The following is a 20602-nucleotide window of genomic DNA, read 5'->3' as shown; positions in this document are numbered from 1 at the left end:
AATCTCTCCTCCTGACTCGAGGCTCTGTTGTTGGGGAAATGTCGCCACCTACCGGAGGGTCCCGACACCACGTGGAGCCTGAACGACGCCGTTACATGAATCTAACCTCAAAGATCGTATTCAAAGTTGGGGGGGAAATACCCAAATACAAACATAATACTATACATATACGATACATAACACAAATATTACGTTTATAAACAAAAAGTCTACGTCTCAGGAGTCACCTGAGCTATCGCGAGAGTTTCCGTGAAGTGCTCGACGAACCGTCTGCGTCATGTTAGCTCGCCAGTAGCTAGCTAGCTAGCTAGCTAGCAAAACAAACAGAACAGCTGACTCGATGCCCCGTCGGCGTCTCACAGGTGTGTTGAGGTTTGACTTGTGTTTGGTTGTGGTGACGTCGGTGAGTTTCACCTTTTAACCGCGTCTGTTGGTTTTCTGTCGGTTGGATTAGCCCGTTTTGTTTAGCTCGTCAGCTAACTAGCTTAGTAAGCTAAAAACATGAGCTGCCCGGCGCGGGGGCTGAGACCAGTCCGATCCAACGAGGTTCACTTGGACTTAACTGAAACGAGTCGTTATCCACCGGCAATATTGTCTTGATTGTATTATTTTATACTTTATTCACTCAATGTACGAGGTGGTGCACGTGACACAAAGTCACAGCAGTTTGTTTCCACGTAATGCGAACATGGGTCAACACCACCAGGTCCACTGGTTCCAGATCAGTTCGTGTTTCAGGATCGTTCAGGTCCTTGTGGAGCGATTCTGACCATGTTCCACAAGAGAAATGACCAAACATTTTGGGTTCTGATGCCGATACTGATACTAGTAAAAGTATATATATATATACTGTATATATATATACTGTATATATGAAATGTGTCAGTGATTGCTAAGATGTAGTTATCAAACGTTTTGGACAAAAAAAGTTATTTAATAATTGAGGTTGGATATTTCACTGTTAAACCATGAAGGTTATTATAAATAACAATAAGTGAAAAATAAAACAAAAAACATATGGACTCACGGTCTGGATCTCCTCCAATGAGAGGTGATTTTCCCTCCGGCAGTAAACGTACCGGTCCAATCAGAGCCCAATATCTGATAGTGGGCGGGGTTTATATACCACGACACGGACGTAGGTGATTTTTGTAAACGACCAAAATGGCTGCCGCTGGCGAACGAGCATGTGACTTAAAGTACTTTCAGATTTTTTTAAACTTCTCACTCGAAATATCAACACGTTGTAACCATCACCAGTATTAGTCTGACAACACCAGGCTGCAACATCTTGTCATGGTTATACTGTAAAATCAAACATGACATGATACGATGTGTTTTAACTGTTAACTTCCACAGGCTGCCGACGTCACAACAACCGCCGCACGTCAGACTGAGCTGAAACCTTGAGGATGAGGAAGAGGAGGAGGAGGAGGAGGGTGCAGTCCGTCCTCTGACCTCTGACCTCCGTCTCTATGGAAGATGTGGTTCTGCACCATCAGTCTGGATCGGCAGACGGACTCCGCTCTCTGTTGGAGAGGACAGAGAAGCTTCTGGAGACTTTCCCCTGTAGGCCTCCTCCGGTCTTCATGCCCTGGTTCCCAAGTGCCGCCGCAGGCCCCCGGCGGCAAATCAGACCCGCCAAGCCAGCTCCTGTCATCACCTCTGCAGGTGAATCCGTCATCACCGAAGACGGTCCACACACTCGCAAATCAGGGAACCAACGACACAAACCGAAAGCTGGCAGCCTCGCTGCCAAAAGACGCCTTGATCGTTTGCTTTCAGAAAGTCCACCTGAAAAAACTCAGAGGAGCGAAGAGGCCGTCTGCGTCTCAGAAACCCCCAAGCTTCTCCTCCCGCCGCCACTCCGTCACAGAGCAGAGGGAGCGATCTCGCCACAGAAACACAAAGACGGCGCCTTCAGGGCCTCGCCGCTCGAACGCTCCTGGAGTGCCGCGATGCCGAGAGGAGTCCCGCCTCAGAAGTCCCTGTCCCAACTGTTCGATCGCGTGGTGTCCGCCCACAGGCTGCACCTCCGCCAGCGGGCCAAGTGGGTGATCAGAGAGCACAACTGTGGGGCGGCGCAGGACATCGAGCAGGTCAGCAGATTGTAAAAGAAAAAAAGTACTGGACAAATGAAACATCGACAGGTCGCACTTCGTGGTCGTCCATCCACATTTTTTTTACTCAAAACCATAAACTTCATCCTCGTGATCTGACCTCTGCTGACCCTTTTATTGGAGCCTGACCGATAATATCGGCCAACTGATATGAGCCTTTAAATGTGCATTCATATTTTACATTTTACATAAAATAAATGTTTATTTTCTTAATTCAAATTCTGTTTATTTATAGTTCTTTTTTATCCTTTTTTTATAGTTATTTATGATGAAAAAAACTAAAATATCAAGCCTTAATTACATTTCTGTAATGAAGGTTTGAAAACGACATGGAATCATTGAGAGATTCAAAAAAATCATATATATATAGATATATATATATCTATATATATACCGTCACACAGATGAAATCATCCCGTTTCTCTGTCATATGTGAACCGAGCGTCTTCTGGTGCGTTCACACCGGATGCGACGCAAAGCGAATTATTTTTAATATTGCTCCCCCAATTCCCGCAGGTGTGGCGGACTCTGAGCCGGTCTGTGCGCCGAGCCGGGATGCCCACGTGCAACGCCAACATCCAGCGGGACCGGGCGGAGATCTGGGTGTTCTGCGACGTGCTCTACTCCGAGCAGGTGGGACGTCTCTTGAAGGCCGAGCTGCAGCTGACGGGGACGATCGTCCTGTCGGTCCACCGGCAAGGAAACGTCTTCAGCATGTAGACGAGGTGAAGCGGCGGCGACACTCAGGTCTTTATCCACGTGACGCGTTTGACAGGATTTGAAATACTGCGGCTGTGGAGAAGAGGGAACATTTGGAACATAATTAACGACGAATATGTTCACATTGAGGACGTCAACGTGAAGCGGGATCCGTGGTAACCATGGCAACTGTAGGTGTTTTCAAGTCTGATGAGCTGGTTCACTAAGTGAAGTTGAGTTTCGCTCAATAACAAATGTAATAAAATCCCTCTCGGCTCAGAGATTCCGAGTTCCGAGGTGTAATGGAACGCAGCGTGACAACCCGGAGTGAAGTGAGACAGTTGATAAAACCACAGTTCAGGTTATGAGAACAGAACCTGGATTTGTTGAACCTGCTTCAGGGTCCAGGCCCCAGGATCAGGTGTTTCCAGCCCACAGAGTCCTGGTTTCTGTATGGGGCTGGAATATTATATCCAGGTTTCAGCTCTCAGTCACGCTGACGCATCCATACAGGAGACTGACGGATTGTTACACTCTGAACAAGAGGAAGTAAAGTCGTCCTCTGGATTCAAGCAACCTCCTGATCACAACCATGTGAACAACATCTCCTCTGAATGATGCACAGACGTGATGCAGAACTCCTTCAATATTTTATTTCATAAAGATTAACTTGATAAATAAATGAACTGAATAGAAATTAAAACCACAAACAAAGATGTTGAGTATTTTATTGTGAGATGAAATCCAGTCTTTGTTGGTTGTTGTCATCACCCTCTGATGTCAATAAAGGTTTGATGTTTTATTTTTTGAATAAAGTGTCTGTAGGCGATAGAGGTTCACACAGTGATTCATGTGATGTGCTGCTTGTTCTGGAAAGGCAGCAGCAGTCACATGATACGGGAGTCACCCTGCTACACACACACTCACACACACTCACACACACACACACTCACTCACTCATTCACTCACTCACATACACAGCCAATTTCAAAGACTGAATGAGGACAGCATGAATACAGTAAAGCCCCGCCTGTCTGTCTCTCTCTCTCCGTCTGTCTCTCTCTGTCTCTCTCTCTCTGTCCGTCTGTCTCTCTCTCTCTCTCTCTGGTGAGAGTGGACTTCAGGTTCCTCTCTGATGAACGACAGACAAGAGTTTTTGAATCAGTGGTGTTTCACCACGTCTGTGTTCAGTGAAGGAGGAGACTCATCTCTCACTCTGTTTATGACCTGATTCATTCTGTTTTTCTGTTATTTTTTTGGTGTTTTTTTTTTAAATTTTATTTGTAGAGGACCGTGATGTTTGTCTGGTAAATCTTAATAAACATTGTGTTTTCAAAATCAATCATCTCTCTCTCCCTCTGTCTGTCTCTCTGTCTCTGTCTCTCTCTCTCCCTCTGTCTCTCCCTCTCTCTCTCTCTGTCTCTGTCTCTCCCTCTCTCTCTCTCTGTCTCTGTCTCTCTCTCTTCCTCTGTCTCTCTCTGTCTCTCCCTCTCCATCTGTCTCTCTCCCTCTCTCCCCCCCCCCCCCCTCTCTCTCTCTCTCTCTCTCTCTCTCTTTGTTGCTAGGGTCTCTCTCTCTCTCTTTGTTGCTAGGGTCCCTGTGTTGACAGCGCTGCGTTGAAATGTAGGTTACCGGACGTGACGTCAGTGCCCCGCCTCCCTGCCCAGCTGTAATCGGGTGTAATCTCTTAAATCCGCGTTTATTTGTCACGTAAACGCCACAAATGCGCGAGGCATGAATAAGAGTGGTGAAACATGTATATATGTATAATGTGTTGACTTTGGAAACCAGTCGCCGTCGTGTTTTCCCCGGAGCTGTGTAAACGAGCTTTCATTTTGCAGCACATGTTCGCTTCTGAGTCTTTTGTTTTTTTAAATCTTATTTTGAAAGGTTTCCGGAACTTGTTAAATTCTGCTCGTATAGGTCGTTTATATAACGTCGATTTAAAAATGAAACGTGTCGTTTTAATGGACTTTGCGGGGCATTAGATGTAAACGATTAATCTAGTGAATAAACTTAAAAGCGGGACATTTTATTTTAAACGTTTTGCCCCCTATTAACGCAATAAAGGCTATTTTATATGTTTTTACTTCGACAGTCTCCACCGGAAGTGCGTTGAATTTATTCACTTCTGCCGCTTTGACGCTTCTCTCCGCTGCAAACAAAAAGAAGCCCGACGGCCGAGCTGCACGAGCGGCTTCATCCCGACCGACCACCGACCGAGTCCCCGCGGGTCGCTCGACTCTTCGTGACGGAACCCGGACAGTCGCGTCCCCCGCTGCCCCGCGATGGCGTCTGCTGCTCGCTCCGCCGGAGGCTTGTCGCGGTGAAGAGAAGAAGATAAGGTGAGACCGTCCGTGTGCTAGCGAGGCTAACAAGCTAGCGGGGCTAAAGCTAGCGGGGCTAACAAGCTAGCGCTGGCTGGCGCGCGTGCGCGTGAATGTTCGTTGCGCGATGTAGTGTAACTTGTTCGCGGAGCTGCACACGAACCATTTCAGTCGATATCGATTAATCGATTAGTTGTTTGGTTCGTAAAATAATGTGTTTTCAAAGTCCGACCGGATGTTTTGTTTTGTTCGCGACACCAACGATCTCCAGGTCGCAGAGGAGCAGAGAAACCAGAACCTGTTCACATGAAGAAGATGACACCAGAGTCAAACTACTTGAATCGATTATCACAATAATTGGCGAAACGAAACAAAAAAATTTTACTTTAAAAAGCGACACGTTTTATGAATTAAAGCTTGAACCTGTGAAAATAAGTTGACTTCGTATTGGTATTTTGACGTAATCGGCAACGTTTCCATCGCTCCGACTTCGTCCACTTCATCTGAAATTCCCGTAGATTTTGTTAAATTACGTTGAAATCGCGTGTTTGTCCCGAAACAGGGCCGATTGTTACGTCTGCTTTAAAACTATTTTGATAATAGACAAATATCAGTGTTTTATTAAGAATTCCAGATTTTTTGCCACCTGGAAATTTCAAAATTTGTGAATTATTTTGCTTGAACATATTTTCAACTCATATTATGATGACCTGTCACCTTTTCTAAAGAAAATTCATTCAGTGCAAGTTTCTGAGAGCAGGAATAATAATAATAATAAGGTTCCAAATCAAAATGGCGTCGGACGTAAACACTATTTTGTATAAAACATGTAAACATGAAACTGCATGTGTGTGTTGGTTTACAGCAGCGTATGAGTTTGTCCTCGTCATGGGAAATCAACTCGACTTGTTAACACTCGATCGGTCGTTTGTGAAAATGAATAAAAACGTTTGTTTACATCCTAATTACTGCATCACATGACAGTTGCATCTGTGGCTCAGCAGCTCAAAGCGGCGTCTGTTTGTCGGAGTAACACAACGTGTAAACAGGAAGCCAGCGTTTGGTTAGAAGCTTCGTCCGAGGACGAGTGTTCATCTGCGTCAGCAGCTACAGGAAGAGGACGTTTGACAAACAGATTCACAAAGACAATTAATGTCACAGAACTTCTTTTATTCTCTGGGTTGACAGTATGGTTTTGACCCCGCCTCTCGCCTCGCAGGTTGATCCGTCGCCTCGCCAGATGTGGCCGCCGCCTCTGCTGAGACTCCTGTTCATGAACGGCGAGGATGCGTTGATCGAGCGGCCGCGGCTCGGCCTGGAGGGATGACAGGACTTCAGCAGACATGGAGACAGGAGAGACACGCAGTCAGATGGAAACGCCACATTTACCAAGTCTAGATTCTCCACATTAAGATCCCCTCAGGTTAAAGAGTAAAACCCTATTTTTATATACATATATGTATTTTATCCAGAGCAGTTTTTGTTAGTTTTTTGCGAAGCCATACATACGCAGGCGTCAGGATGAGCTCGGAGGGTTTTCAGTACCGAGCGCTGTACGACTACAAGAAGGAGAGGGAGGAGGACATCGACCTGCACGTCGGGGACGTGCTGCTGGTCAGCAGGGGGGCGCTGCTCGCGCTCGGCTGTGGCAACGGAGCCGAGGAGCGACCGTCGGAGATCGGATGGCTGCCGGGCTTCAACGAGACCACGCAGGTGGGGACACAGTCCGGAAAACACCACGAGTTCTCCACGGTCAGATTAGACCTGGAGCAACGTGGTTAGACCTGATTAGTTCTGGTTAGACCTGGATTAATGTTGTAAAATCTGGATTAACGTGGTTAGATCTGGATTAACAAAGTTAGACCTGGATTATTGTGGTCACACCTGGATTAAAGTGGTTAGACCTGGATTATTGTGGTCACACCTGGATTAAAGTGGTTAGACCTGTATTAATGTGGTTAGACCTGGATTAACATGGTTAGACCTGGATTAACAAAATTAGTGGTTAGACCTGGATTAATGTGGTTGGACCTGGATTAATGTGGTTAGATGTTAGATCTGGATTAATGTGGTTAGATCTGGATTAATGTGATTAGAGGTTAGACCTGGATTAATGTGGTTAGACCTGGATTAATGTGGTTAGATCTGGATTAATGCGGTTAGATCTGGATCAACAAGGTTAGTGGTTAGATCTGGATTAATGTAGTTAGAGGTTAGATCTGGATTAATGTGGTTAGACCTGGATTAACGTGGTTGGACCTGGATTAATGTGGTCACACCTGGATTAACAAGGTTAGACCTGGATTAATGTGGTTAGATCTGGATTAATGCGGTTAGATCTGGATCAACAAGGTTAGTGGTTAGATCTGGATTAATGTAGTTAGAGGTTAGATCTGGATTAATGTGGTTAGACCTGGATTAACGTGGTTGGACCTGGATTAACGTGGTTGGACCTGGATTAATGTGGTCACACCTGGATTAACAAGGTTAGACCTGGATTATTGTGGTCACACCTGGATTAAAGTGGTTAGACCTGGATTAACGTGGTTAGACCTGGATTAACAAAATTAGTGGTTAGACCTGGATTAATGTGGTTGGACCTGGATTAATGTGGTTAGATCTGGATTAATGTGGTTAGATGTTAGATCTGGATTAACTTGGTTGGACCTGGATTAACGTGGTTGGACCTGGATTAACGTGGTTGGACCTGGATTAACGTGGTTGGACCTGGATTAATGTGGTTAGATCTGGATTAATGTGGTTAGATCTGGATTAATGTGGTTAGATCTGGATTAATGTGGTTAGAGGTTAGACCTGGATTAATGTGGTTAGACCTGGATTAATGTGGTTAGAGGTTAGATCAGGATTAACGTGGTTGGACCTGGATTAACGTGGTTGGACCTGGATTAACGTGGTTAGATCTGGATTAATGTGGTTAGACCTGGATTAATGTGGTTAGATCTGGATCAAAAGGTTAGTGGTTAGATCTGGATTAATGTGGTTAGATCTGGATTAACGTGGTAAGAGGTTGGATCTGGAATAAACATGGTAAAACCTTTTTAGTTCCATGACATAAATATTGTTTGCTCAAGAAAAACCTGCTATGTGTAAACAGAGAACCTGTCGGGGCCCTCTGGTGGACGGACTCTGCCGTGGTTGGTAGTGGATTTTTAACAGTTTTTGTTGGATTCCGATGTCTCTGACTCGTCCTTCTCTCTCTGCCTCAGGAGAAAGGTGATTTCCCGGGAACATACGTGGAGTTTGTTGGTAGAAAGCGGATGTCCCCGCCCACTCCGAAGCCCCGCCCACCCAGACCACCGTCTGCGGCGTCGGCAAGGACCGACTCAGAGTCCGAGGGTGAGTAAAACTTGATTTCCACTTCTCCTTACACATTCCGTAAAAAGGACGAACACGAGGAGCGCGTGACACACGGAACATTCGCAGTTCGTTCATCAACCTCACTTGGGATTTTATCGTTTGAAACATTACGTTAGCTTACTGCTAGCCACTTCGAACGGCTGCTAGCTGCTAACGTTGACTAGCCTCGAATAGTAGAACAGAACAGAAGCTTGTCCTGCAGCGACCCGACCTCGGGACCAAGAAGACAACGACATTATTCAGCCTGAAACCAGCTTAGTGTGACTCACACACTTCAGTTTCCTTCAGCTGCTTCCTCGTCAGGAGCTTTAACACACACACACACACGCACACACAAACAACCACCGCCACCAACATTTTGGTGTCGGTGGGTTTTCTTCTTTTTGTTCCTAGTTCCAATAAACAGGACTTTGTCCCCAGACGTCTCGTGGGACAGAAGCAAGTTGAGAGACGCGTCTTTATACTTCACTGTGCAGCTGGAAAACAAACCACAGGATGGAAAACACATTTTAGAAAAAACCTCAGACCAGCTTTAAAAGCTTTTGAGTGTTCTCTCACACACACACGCACACACACTCTGCTGGTGTTTAATCAGGGCTGCAGTTGCTGACTGAACAGATCACAGTTCTGTGCTGCTGCAACGAGCCTTTACCAGAGAACACAGGAAGTGTGTGTGTGTGTGTGTGTGTGTGTGTGCGTGTGCGTGTGCGTGTGCGTGCGCGTGCGCGTGCGCGCGTGCGCGTGCGCATATGTTGATGTTGCTCTTCAGTCACACAAAGCTGCAGAGCCTCTGCTTCCTGCTGCCGTCGCCCTTTCATTTTAAAATTTCCTTTCATCACAGACTGTAAATCATAATGATCGCCCCCTGGTGTCTGTGTCTCATACACAGTTGCTGATCGTCTTTATAGATTACACATTTGTTGAACGGTGTGTTTTTATTTCGTATCTTCTTCTCCAGGCTTTATGTTGCCGGACCTGCCGGAGCAGTTCGGACCCCCAGACTCGGCCCCGCCCCTCCTCAGCAGACTGATGGAGGCTGTAGAGACCAAAGGTACCAGGCTCTGCTGAACATCTCCCTGTTCTTCATTTAATGGATCTTATTATTATTATTATTAGTTTTGTATTTTTTGCACTTTATAAAGGGCCGTTCAGCCGTAAAAAACTGCAACTAACTGAGCGCCTGACAGGGGACACTTTATGGTGGCGCACCGCTGACTCCATTTCCTGTTTCGGGCAGCATCTGAAAATTCAACGTGAACGCGACGTGTTTTGGGCTGTTTAGTTACAATAAAGTAGAGTTGAACTCAGTGTTTGTTCTGTGTTTCGCTGCAGGTCTGGACAGTCCCGGTGTGTATCGCAGTGTGAGCGGCGGAGGTGTGGACTCCCGGCAGCTGGCCGACACCGGTGAGGAGCCTGTCTGTCTGTGTCTCTGTCTGTCTGTCTGTCTGTGTCTGTGTCTGTCTGTGTCTCTGTCTGTCTGTCTGTCTTTGTCTCTGTTTGTCTGTGTCTCTGTATCTGTCTGTCTGTGTCTGTCTGTCCACCTGTCTGTCTGTCCGTCTGTGTCTCCTAATAAACCTCCTACACCTCCAGCATGCTGTGATTGGCTGCTGAGACCAAAGCTTCATCTTCATTAATGTGTCTGGTCGTTAATCTGTGGGTGCGTTTGTTTTCAGACCTGGAGCAGCTGGAGGTGTCGTCCCTGTGTGACGGGGTGGTCCGGTTCCTGCTGGACCTCCCCGGTCCCGTCCTCCCCTCCTCCCTGCAGGCTGACATGATCCACGCAGTGCAAGGTCAGCAGAGTGGCTCCCCTAATGCTTCGCACATCACATGTTGTTTCCTCTGGTGTGTTTGTTCACGGCCTCGTTCTCTCTCTCTCTTGTGTGTGCGTCTGCAGAGGTGCGAGAGCTGGAGGACTGCGCCCAGGTGCTGCGCGGCGTGGTGAGCTCGCAGGCCTGCCCGGCCCAGTATGGCCTGACCCTGCTCAGCGTGGTCCGACACCTCGCCCGCCTCTGTCTGCACAGCGCTTGGAACCAGCTGAGCCCCCGACAGCTGGCCGAGAGCTTCAGCCCCCTGCTGTTCAGACAGACTGCAGGGTGAGTCACACACACACACACACTCACACACTCACACACACACACACACAGTTGAAGTCACATTTTCTTTTTCATCAGGGTTAGGGGGCGATGTGATCAGAATAATTTTTTAATGGTAATCAACATTCCTCAAATGACCCGTTTGGTCTTTTTGTGTCCTAATGTTTATTTAAAACTTTTTAAAATTTTTATTAAATGATGCACTTTGAGTTGTTGTACGTGAACCAATCACATCGCTCGTCTGCGTGACGTCGTCGACGAGTCTGACTGAGTCCGTGTGTGTTCAGGTCCGAGTCCGGGTCAGATTCTCTGGTTCAGGCCCTGGAGGTTCTGATAACCAGCGAGCTCAACATGAACCAGGCTGCACCAGGTAACACACACACACACACACACCTAACCGTTTAACCCTCAACTGAGAATGACACTGTCAGGTCATCAGTGAAAAAAAACAAGAATGGTCCGTTCACCATGAACGCAAAATAGAAAGATGGAACAAATTTAAATGAACGCGATGCCAATCATTTGCGCGAGTAGATTTCGTACAAAGTCGATGCCAGGCGCCGCGTATAACACCAAATTCCCCGTTGCGCCAATCGAGTTGAAATATTCCTGTGACTGACATTAGCACACATGTTTGCTTGCATCCAAACTCGCGCGAGCAAAGCAAATTTGCATCGCATCCGGTGTGAACGCAGCAGCGTTAGAGATTCATAGTGTTGTTTTCACTATGAACCTCTGGAATGAATCCGCTCTAATGATGATGTTACCAGAAGGAAAACCTCAGATGTGAAAAGAGTTTTTCTGTGAATCGCTCAGTTCGTACCAGGTCCGCGTGTTGCTGTCGAGAGTCAAGACGCCGGCCACGTTGTCCCTGGAGGCGGGGCTCCCTGAGGACCTGTCACTCCGGGTTAACCCCTCCCCCTTTCATCCATCTGGTCATGTGATCCTCGCCGTGCGGAGCAGAGTGAGGCCGATCACAATGTACAAGATCAATCCTCGAGTTAATCAAAACGGTTATTGGCAGGTTGATCGATAATGTCGTAGCCTGATGTCAGTCAGTCAGTCGGTGGTGATGCGTTCCGCTCAGTCACTTACTGTCCATTTGCCTCTGAGTGAATCTGTTGAGTGTATTGATCCGACGGCGAATCGATCGGCTGGTCGCTCAGACTGAGCGGCGGCTGAAACAATGACATCATCCATCCACGGAGCGAGAGAGATGCAGCAGAGAGGGGAAGTGGAGGGAGGGAGGGATGGGAGGAGAGGGGGGTGTTGCCTCAGTGATATCACTGCCATCGCAGGATTGGCTGGGGGCAACGGTGATGTCACACATCTCCAAGCTGCTCTCCTGAGCTTTGAACTGAGAGAGAGAGAGAGAGGGAGGGAGACGGAGAGAAAGTTGTGTCCTTTTAAATCTAAATGTCAACGGAAGACGACTGCTGGTGTCAGACAAGAAGAAACAGACGTGACGGAGGAGAGAAGAAGAAGAACCCCTGCAGATGTCAGTGAGAAGAGGAAGAAAAGACAAAAAGAGAGAGAGAGAAGGAAAAAGGAGAATGTAGCCAGGACCCGTTTTCTTCCGGGTGACGTCAGTGGGGGTTTTTTCGAGGCGACATACGAACGCTCAGGAGATCATGAGATCCACACGAGAGGCCGCCGCCTTTCGTTTCACCTCTGAAGCGCCGCGGGGGCGGGCGAAGGTTTAGGGGCCCGACATGGAGCGAGGCGGGGGAGGAGAAGAAGGGAGAGGCGAGGCCGAGCCGGCGGCGAGGGGGGGACGGGACAAGATCCTCTGCTACATTCACATGCAGAGTCCAGGTAGGAGCTTTGACCCCGAGACGTGGATGGGACGCCTGCGGGCGGGCGGGACTTGAACCCGTAACCACAGACGATGACGGCTCGTGGGTTTTGTACAAAGGTTTTTAGAGAAAATACATTTTTAGTTTACTTCTGGTAAACGTCTCAACAAACACACACACACACACACACACTGAGACAAACATCCCGTTTGTCTCGTCAAGTGTTTAGAGCTCCAACTGATTTATTGATTAATCTGACGATCGTTTTCTCCATCGATCATATTGTCTATAAAATGTAAGAAAGGTGTGCGTGTGTGTGTGTGTAAATCATTGACTGTCGTTACATTTGCGATTTTATTCCCAAAATCCACCCATTGATGCAAAAAAAATAAGTAATTGGATTCTTGTCGGTTCACGTTGAGTTTAAGGAGTCGTTTCAGTTTCCGCCCAGACACGCCTCCTTGTTCATGAACAGGAAGTGTTTGACGCATGAGTCGTATTCTTTTCCGAAGATCTGTGCTCGTTTAGCATCGTCGATGATGGAATCTTTCATAGGGGGTCGACCGACACGATACAGATCCTCACTGATCTCACAGACCAACAACCGATATTTGTCTGCAGTAAAAAAAAAATTAGAATAACACAAACTTTGCTGAAATTCCCTTAAAGCACCAGTGTGTAATCTGCCGGCATCTGGTGGTAAAGTTGCAAACTGCAACCAACTGAGCGTCCGACAGGGGACACTTTATGGTGTCGCACCACTGACTCCACTTCCTGTTTCTGGCAGCGTCTGAAAATTCAACGTGAACGCGACGTATTCTGGAACGTTTAGTTCAACAACCGTATTCAACGTGACGTAGAAACATGGAGACTCACACGGAGGTCGGTCCACCTCATGGAACTATATTAACTATATATGAACACAGAGTTATGGACAATATATTCAATTTCTGTGAATGAGTTCTTCTAAATATTACAAATTGTACTTTTAAGGCACAAGGGCCAATCAGCAGCGTTATAATGAAGCCGAACGAACAAACGAAATAGTTTCCTGGTGCATTTTTAAAAGTGAAATTTATATGTGAGAAAACAAAATGAAATGATAAAAGTGTTAAAAAATATTCCTGTTGCTCCGTCTCGACCAGGACAGACCTGCTCACTGAGGACAGAGTGAAGAAGTAGAATCATATTAAATTTAATTTTTCATGTTTGATTCAGCGACTGACACTGGTTGTGTCTTTCAGCTTTACCTCCTAAACCGGCGAAGCCTTCTCCTCCGGCAGCTTCCAGCAGCTTCAACAACAGCATGGCCCTGCAGGACGCCGAGTGGTACTGGGGAGACATTTCCAGGTGACTCACGCGCACACACACACACACACACACACACACACACACACACACACACACACACACACACACACACACACACACACACACACACACACACATACCAATCTCACTTCCTGTACCTGTACAGCACCTTTCATACGAACAATTTATAAACACAAAAGGTCGTTATAGAATAATGATAAAAACAAAACCGCCCGGAAGCGATGAAGCGCTGTCGTGAAACCTCATTATTGTGAAATGAGGAAAACAAGAATGATGAATATGAAGTTATGAAATATTAAAAGATTTTCCTCTAAGACAAGAAATGAAACTCGCATTATAAGACAGATGAAGTCAGATACGACTGAAGGTTGTGAACTCCCCTGTCGTCTTTTAACTTCTGTCAAAAACAAACCATTTGATGAAGTTTAACTTTTTAAATAAAGGTCATTAAGAGCTGAGGAATCATATTTTTAGTTGTATGTATGGAACTGATGGATTGCAGGTAACAAACTTTTGTGATATCTGCAAGTATCGTATCATTGTTCAAAGAACCGACATGAAGTCGCAGCACAAGAGAAAAAACAAATCACTAAAATATACATTTGTTAAAATAGATCTTGGAGATGAGGGCCGCTTTACTCGTGACAACATGACGGACCGACCCGCGATCTGTGATGTCGCTGGCTTTGTCTGATGTGTGTGTGTGTGTGTGTTTAAAGGGAGGAGGTGAACGAGAAGCTGCGAGACACGGCCGACGGTACGTTTCTGGTGCGAGACGCCTCCACGAAGATGCACGGAGACTATACTCTGACTCTGAGGTAAGAACTCGCCGCTGAAGGAACAGACACAAACACAGCTGGAGCATCATCACAAGCCTTGTCGCTACAGCTGAGCTCAGACGAGCGCTGGAGACTCTTCAGATGTTCTTCTCTCTCGTCTCAAACATGCTCACACTACGATAGTGGCACCTCACACACGTCCGACAGTCGCTCACGTTCTTGCCGCATATCAACGAGTCTTTCCTCGAACTCATCGGTCCACCGCACTGGAACAGCGGCTTGTTTCCCGGCTGCGGTTTTAAAAGGTCTATAATGTGGAGCAGCCGACGGCGTGAGCGTGACAACGCTGTCGGCTGCTCCACTCGTCCTCTCTCATTGGTTCCACTCATCCTGATACTGAAACATGTTGGATAATGATCGGACGACCCGGATGATTCCTGAGCCCGACAAATTAGGCAAATCCGCAGGTCTTTTAATCCTGCTGACCAACCAACAAACAGACAGCGGTGAAAACATGAAGACAGATTAATAATCGACAGTCCCTCCGAAACAAATGTGTCGTCAACATCCGCGTCAATCAGAAACAGAAACTCACTTCACAGGTTCTTTCTGTTCTCCTCCTCCTCCCCGCAGGAAAGGAGGCAACAACAAGCTGATAAAGATTTTCCATCGCGAGGGGAAGTACGGCTTCTCCGACCCGCTGACCTTCAGCTCGGTGGTGGAGCTGATCAATCACTACCGCCACGAGTCCCTGGCCCAGTACAACCCCAAGCTGGACGTCAAGCTGCTCTACCCGGTCTCCAAACACCAACAGGTCTGCTGCTGCTCCCCGGCTGACGGCCGGTGTCTGTGGTCCGTCTGTTGTCGGGTCATCTGACTGGACGTGTTGTTGTTGTGTTGTTGCTCAGGACCAGGTGGTGAAGGAGGACAGTATTGAGGCCGTGGGCAAGAAGCTCCACGAGTATCACCTGCAGTACCAGGAGAAGAACCGAGAGTACGACCGGCTGTACGAAGAGTACACCAGAACCTCACAGGTACACGACTGACCCACGTCACCACATCAACCCAGTACGACTCTGATGAGAACATTGATTTGGTTTTGGTACAAATGACTCGAGGTCAATTGCTTGTCGTGAAGGACGGACATACAGTTGAGGCGCGTTTGGTGCGCCATGTGGAGACTCCACCACACACACAGCAGCATGTTGGGAAATGTGATCAACACTTTTTCTCTAACCCGTTATTCCATCTCCCCCTCGGTTTTCTTCCCCCCCCGCAGGAGATCCAGATGAAGCGGACGGCCATCGAGGCTTTCAACGAGACCATCAAGATCTTCGAGGAGCAGTGTCTGACTCAGGAGCGCTTCAGCAAAGAGTACATCGAGAAGTTTCGCAAAGAGGGCAATGAGAAGGAGATCCAGAGGTAAGGCCTGCTGCCGTGGCAACTGTAAACAGAGACTTGAGCAAATGATCTCTGATAACTACAAAGAAAGGAGTTCGATACACGAGGGCGAGGCGGCGCCGTCTGCGGCCATGACGACGGCTCCGTGTGAATTTAAAGAGCTCGTCGTCTTCAGTTCCACACGACGCCGGACTCGTTTTCCAGTCAATTCTGACTGATGTCTGCCCGACATCGTCTGTTTCATACGTTTATTTCCTTTTTCCTTTTTCTGCCTCACCGAAGGATCATGGAGAACTACGACAAGCTCAAGTCTCGGATCAGCGAGATTGTGGACAGTAAGCGCCACCTGGAGGTGGACCTGAAGAAACAGGCGGCCGACTACAGGGAGATCGACAAGAAGATGAACAGCATCAAACCGGACCTGATCCAGCTCCGCAAGACCAGGGACCAGTACCTCATGTACGACACACACGGTTCCTCTTTCTATGGTGTGTTAACCTTTGACCTTACGGTAGAGACGAGACATTAAACGTCTGTTTGTTTCTCAGGTGGCTCACCCAGAAGGGAGTTCGTCAGAGGAAACTCAACGAGTGGCTCGGCCTGAAAAACGAAACAACGGAGGAGTAAGAGTGTGTGTGTGTGTGTGTGTGTGTGTGTGTGTGTGTGTGTGTGTGTGTGTGAGAACGCCCCCCTGGTGGTAGCATGCCGTTGTCTCCTTGATGAAAAAAATGCGCGGTTAATAGCAGCGCTGTGTGAATGGGCGAATGTGACTTTCCTGTAAGGCGCTTTGAGTGGTCTATATGACTATAAAAGCGCTATATAAATACAGTCTATTTACCATATTTAAAGCTACAGTGTGTAATATTTACAAGAACTCATTCACAGATATTGAAATGTATTGTCCGTAACTATGTGCAGCGAGTACAGCATGGTGGAGGACGAGGAGGACCTGCCGCACCACGACGAGCGACTGTGGCGTCTGGGAAACATCAACCGCCTCCAGGCCGAGTCTCTGCTGCGGGGGAAGCGCGACGGCAGCTTCCTGGTGCGCGACAGCAGCAAGCCGGGCTGCTACGCCTGCTCCGTGGTGTAAGTGGACTGAGTGATGAAACTGAAACTGAAACTGACTTGAAGTTTCCTGTCCCTCTGATCCTGTTCTCTCTCTCCCCATCAGCGTGGACGGAGAGGTGAAACACTGCGTCATCAACAAGACGAGCACCGGCTTCGGTTTCGCCGAACCCTACAACCTGTACGGCTCGCTGAAGGAGTTGGTGCTGCACTACCAGCACACGTCGCTGGTCCAACACAACGACTCGCTCAACGTCACGCTGGCCTTCCCCGTCTACAGCCAGCAGAGGCGGTGACGCCGCTGCCCCGCGGCCCGTCGTCGACCAGCAGCCGGACCAGCGCCCACCCGCCCTGACTAGTCTCGCCTCGCACCAACGTGTCACTGACCGCACGCCGAAACACGACTATCTGACTTCACTTAACGAGGAGTGGACGGGACTCGTCACGGTCTAAAAAGAGATTTAAATTTCAAACTCATTGTTAAAACGCTGACACTTAAAGGAAAATCAAATCCAATCACAACCTTTGTAACGGACAATCAGCGTACTGAGTTCTAAGAGTTGTCGTTTAACGTTAAAGCCCCAGTGTGTCATTTTTGTAATTTCCTGGCGCCATCTGGTGGTAAAGTTGCTAAACCGCAACCAACCAGGTGACCGACAGGGGACACTTTATGGTGACGCACCGCTGATTCCAGTCCCGTCAGCATCTTTAAAATTGAACGTGAACGGGACGTATTTTGGACCTTTTAGTTCAACAACCGTATTCAACAGGACGTAGAAACATGGAGACTCACACGGAGGTCGGTCCACCTCATGGAACTATATTTAACTCATATATGAACAGAGTTATGGACAATATATTCAATTTCTGCTAATGAGTTCTACTAAATATTACACACTGTAGCTTTTAAAAAAATTGGACCAGTAGAAAACTATTTTCGTTTATGTAAATCACAATCGTCGGTGTGATGAAATATAAAACGATCTCTAGGCGACGGTTCAAGGTTGAGCGACCTCCCTCCGCCGAGGCTACCACCGTATCACACCACACTAAAGAAAGAGGAAAAACATTTCCTGGTTCTGCTTCAGGATGTAATGGGGTTCTGGCCCCGCCCCCTCAGGCCCCCCCTGATGAGAACTAACGTCATGTGCGATGTAATGGTTCATTCTTCAGATCCAAGTCCGAAGTTTTGTCTCTCAGAACTAAAAAAAAACTAAGATTCAGGGTTCAATTGCATTTTTTTAAATCTGTAAATATGAACGTCCTCGAGCTGAAACCAGGTGCTACGTTGTTCGTTAGCGTCTCTTTAGTTTTCCGAGGTTTGTTTCCAGAGTTCGGAGAAAACAAGGTACTGAGGCGTCATAGCTGCTGGACGCAGGCGCTCCGGGTCAAAATGGCCGACCGAGCTGCTGCTGCAGATCGTGAGGATGATGATGTCCGATTAAAGACTTTTTATGAAACACTGTGACTCAGAACGAGGTTTAAAATGAGCCCCCCGCCCCCCCAGCAGCAGTATTTTCCAACTTCCTCTTTCTTCAGGATCCGTTCGGACGTTGAAGTCGCAGTTTTCACACCGCTTGAGACAGTAGTTTTTAATTCTCTTTTCAGAGTGAACGATTGCTTTTTATTCTTTCATTTCAACAAACGTCTTTTGTCCTGGATCCTCAGAGACCCTCGAAGATCCTCAATGACCCTCGGAGATCCTCAATGACCCTCGGGGATCCTCAGAGACCTATAATGACCCTCAGAGATCCTCAATGACCCTCGGGGATCCTTAGAGACCTATAAAGATCCTCGGGGATCCTCAATGACCCTCGGGGATCCTTAGAGACCTATAAAGATCCTCGGGGATCCTCAATGACCCTCAGAGATCCTCAGAGACTTATAAAGATCCTCGGGGATCCTCAATGACCCTCAGAGATCCTCAATGACCCTCTGGGATCCTTAGAGACCTATAAAGATCCTCGGGGATCCTCAATGACCCTCGGGGATCCTTAGAGACCTATAAAGATCCTCGGGGATCCTCAATGACCCTCGGGGATCCTTAGAGACCTATAAAGATCCTCGGGGATCCTCAATGACCCTCTGGGATCCTCAGAGACTTATAAAGATCCTCAGAGACCTATAATGACCCTCAAGATTCTCAATGACCCTCGGGGATCCTCAGAGACCTATAATGACCCTCAGAGATCCTCAATGACCCTCAGAGATCCTCAATGACCCTCGGGGATCCTCAGAGACCTATAATGACCCTCAGAGATCCTCAATGACCCTCAGAGATCCTCAATGACCCTCGGAGATCCTCAGAGACTTATAAAGATCCTCGGGGATCCGCCTCTGAAGGAAAAACAATGAACTGGATCTGATTTTGACTTTTGCATCCAAAGGCTTCTGGAAACATTCGACGTGGCGATGCGACGCCCGGCCTATGATAAAAGAATAAAAGTCTGAACCACAACATTTTTTGTCTATTGGTTTTGTGTTTTAGCTTCTTGTATATTTGGAGACGTGACGTGAGCTGAAACCACTTACTAGTGGTGGCAGTGATCATCATTCATACTCTTACATTCTGTTTATTTGTATGAAAAAAATATAATTCTTTGTTCGTCCAGTTTTCCTCCTCATATGAAGCTGAGCATCATTATTACACAGACGGTGATAAAATAAACAACCTCATGTTTCTGCTGCCAGCTCAAAGAAGCTGCAGGAATATTCAATGTATTTTATTATTTTATTATGCTCTATAAATTAAATGTATTATTATTATTATTAAGTATCTGAAGCTTGGGGTGACACACGACTCCGGTGACAGTAGGTGGCGGCATGGACCTTAAAGATGTTGGATTTCAATCCGCCATAAAGCAGCAGAAGAAGAAGCAGAAGACAACAAACACTGCAACATCCATATGATGGGTCCCAGTACATTTCTTTGGGTTCCAGCACATTTGGGTGTAATAGGAAATTAAATTGCAGACAAAATTCCAAAGCAGGCGAACAAGAAAAGACCAATTGACATCACAGTGAACATTAGCACAACAAAAATCAGGGGAATGATAAAACAGACAATTGAGAATTCTTTGGCAAAAACAGTGGGAGAAGGAAAGGAAAGGGAGATGAGAAGTACAAGAGGAAGTAGAAAAGAGGAGACAATCATAGCAAGACTCAGATTTGGACATACCGGACATCATAGTATTCACACAAATAGGGAAACATAACTCAGGAAACTGTGACGATTGTGGACAAGAGGAAACAATAGAACACATCATAGTACAGAACACGACTCAGTCAGAACCTCAGAAGGATCAAGATGAAACTGAATATTGTGGTTATTTACAGAAAGATTCACAGAAGGAAGGTTTTAGTCATTTAATACAGAACCTCAGGGAAATAGAGGTGTGAAGGAGAATCTCATCATATTGTATGTCATTTTTTGTTTGTTTGTTTGTTTAGTTTAGGTTTGTTTTGTTTTGTTGCGATTGTGATCCACACTCCTCACCAGTTGGTGGCGGTAATGCGCCATTGCGTTGTTTGCCAACAGCCATAAAACAAAAGAAGTAGAAGAAGAAGAAGAAAATCGGTCCTAACACCGCCCGGCTGGAGGAGGAGCGG

General features: G+C 47.0%; 2 protein-coding genes and 1 long non-coding RNA gene across 4 annotated transcripts; 2 read left to right on the top strand and 1 right to left on the bottom strand.

The window, feature by feature from the left end:
• The first annotated feature begins 138 nt into the window (after nt 1-138).
• Nucleotides 139-3621, top strand: zgc:101664 (uncharacterized protein LOC450064 homolog). Of its 2 annotated transcripts, none has more exons than XM_035640497.2 (3): nt 139-403; nt 1360-2099; nt 2637-3621. In XM_035640497.2, exons 2-3 carry the CDS (start codon nt 1476-1478, stop codon nt 2838-2840), a joined length of 828 nt encoding a protein of 275 aa, XP_035496390.1. In that variant the 5' UTR covers nt 139-403; nt 1360-1475; the 3' UTR covers nt 2841-3621. The 2 variants fall into 2 exon arrangements, with proteins under 2 accessions (XP_035496390.1, XP_035496389.1); XM_035640496.2 differs by having other exon boundaries at nt 141-362.
• Nucleotides 3622-4936: 1315 nt separating this feature from the next.
• LOC118313435 (phosphatidylinositol 3-kinase regulatory subunit alpha-like) lies at nt 4937-19451 on the top strand. Its single transcript, XM_035638855.2, has 17 exons — nt 4937-5164; nt 6366-6859; nt 8374-8503; nt 9483-9575; nt 9857-9928; nt 10198-10314; nt 10419-10617; nt 10905-10987; nt 13658-13763; nt 14465-14563; nt 15158-15338; nt 15433-15558; nt 15804-15946; nt 16208-16384; nt 16474-16548; nt 16844-17014; nt 17100-19451. The coding sequence occupies exons 2-17, from the start codon at nt 6668-6670 to the stop codon at nt 17287-17289; spliced, it is 2154 nt and encodes a 717-aa protein (XP_035494748.1). The 5' UTR covers nt 4937-5164; nt 6366-6667; the 3' UTR covers nt 17290-19451.
• On the bottom strand, nt 18384-20573 carry LOC124849705. Its single transcript, XR_007030143.1, has 2 exons — nt 19116-20573; nt 18384-19045 (listed from the first exon to the last, which is right to left on the bottom strand). It is a non-coding gene; the product is annotated as an uncharacterized LOC124849705 (long non-coding RNA).
• Nucleotides 20574-20602: the final 29 nt, after the last annotated feature.

The sequence above is a fragment of the Scophthalmus maximus genome, chromosome 19 (assembly GCF_022379125.1).
Source record: "Scophthalmus maximus strain ysfricsl-2021 chromosome 19, ASM2237912v1, whole genome shotgun sequence".
Lineage (NCBI taxonomy): Eukaryota > Metazoa > Chordata > Actinopteri > Pleuronectiformes > Scophthalmidae > Scophthalmus > Scophthalmus maximus.
The sequence above is the reverse complement of the archived record's forward strand: the minus strand, read 5'-3'. Positions and strand labels throughout refer to the sequence as shown.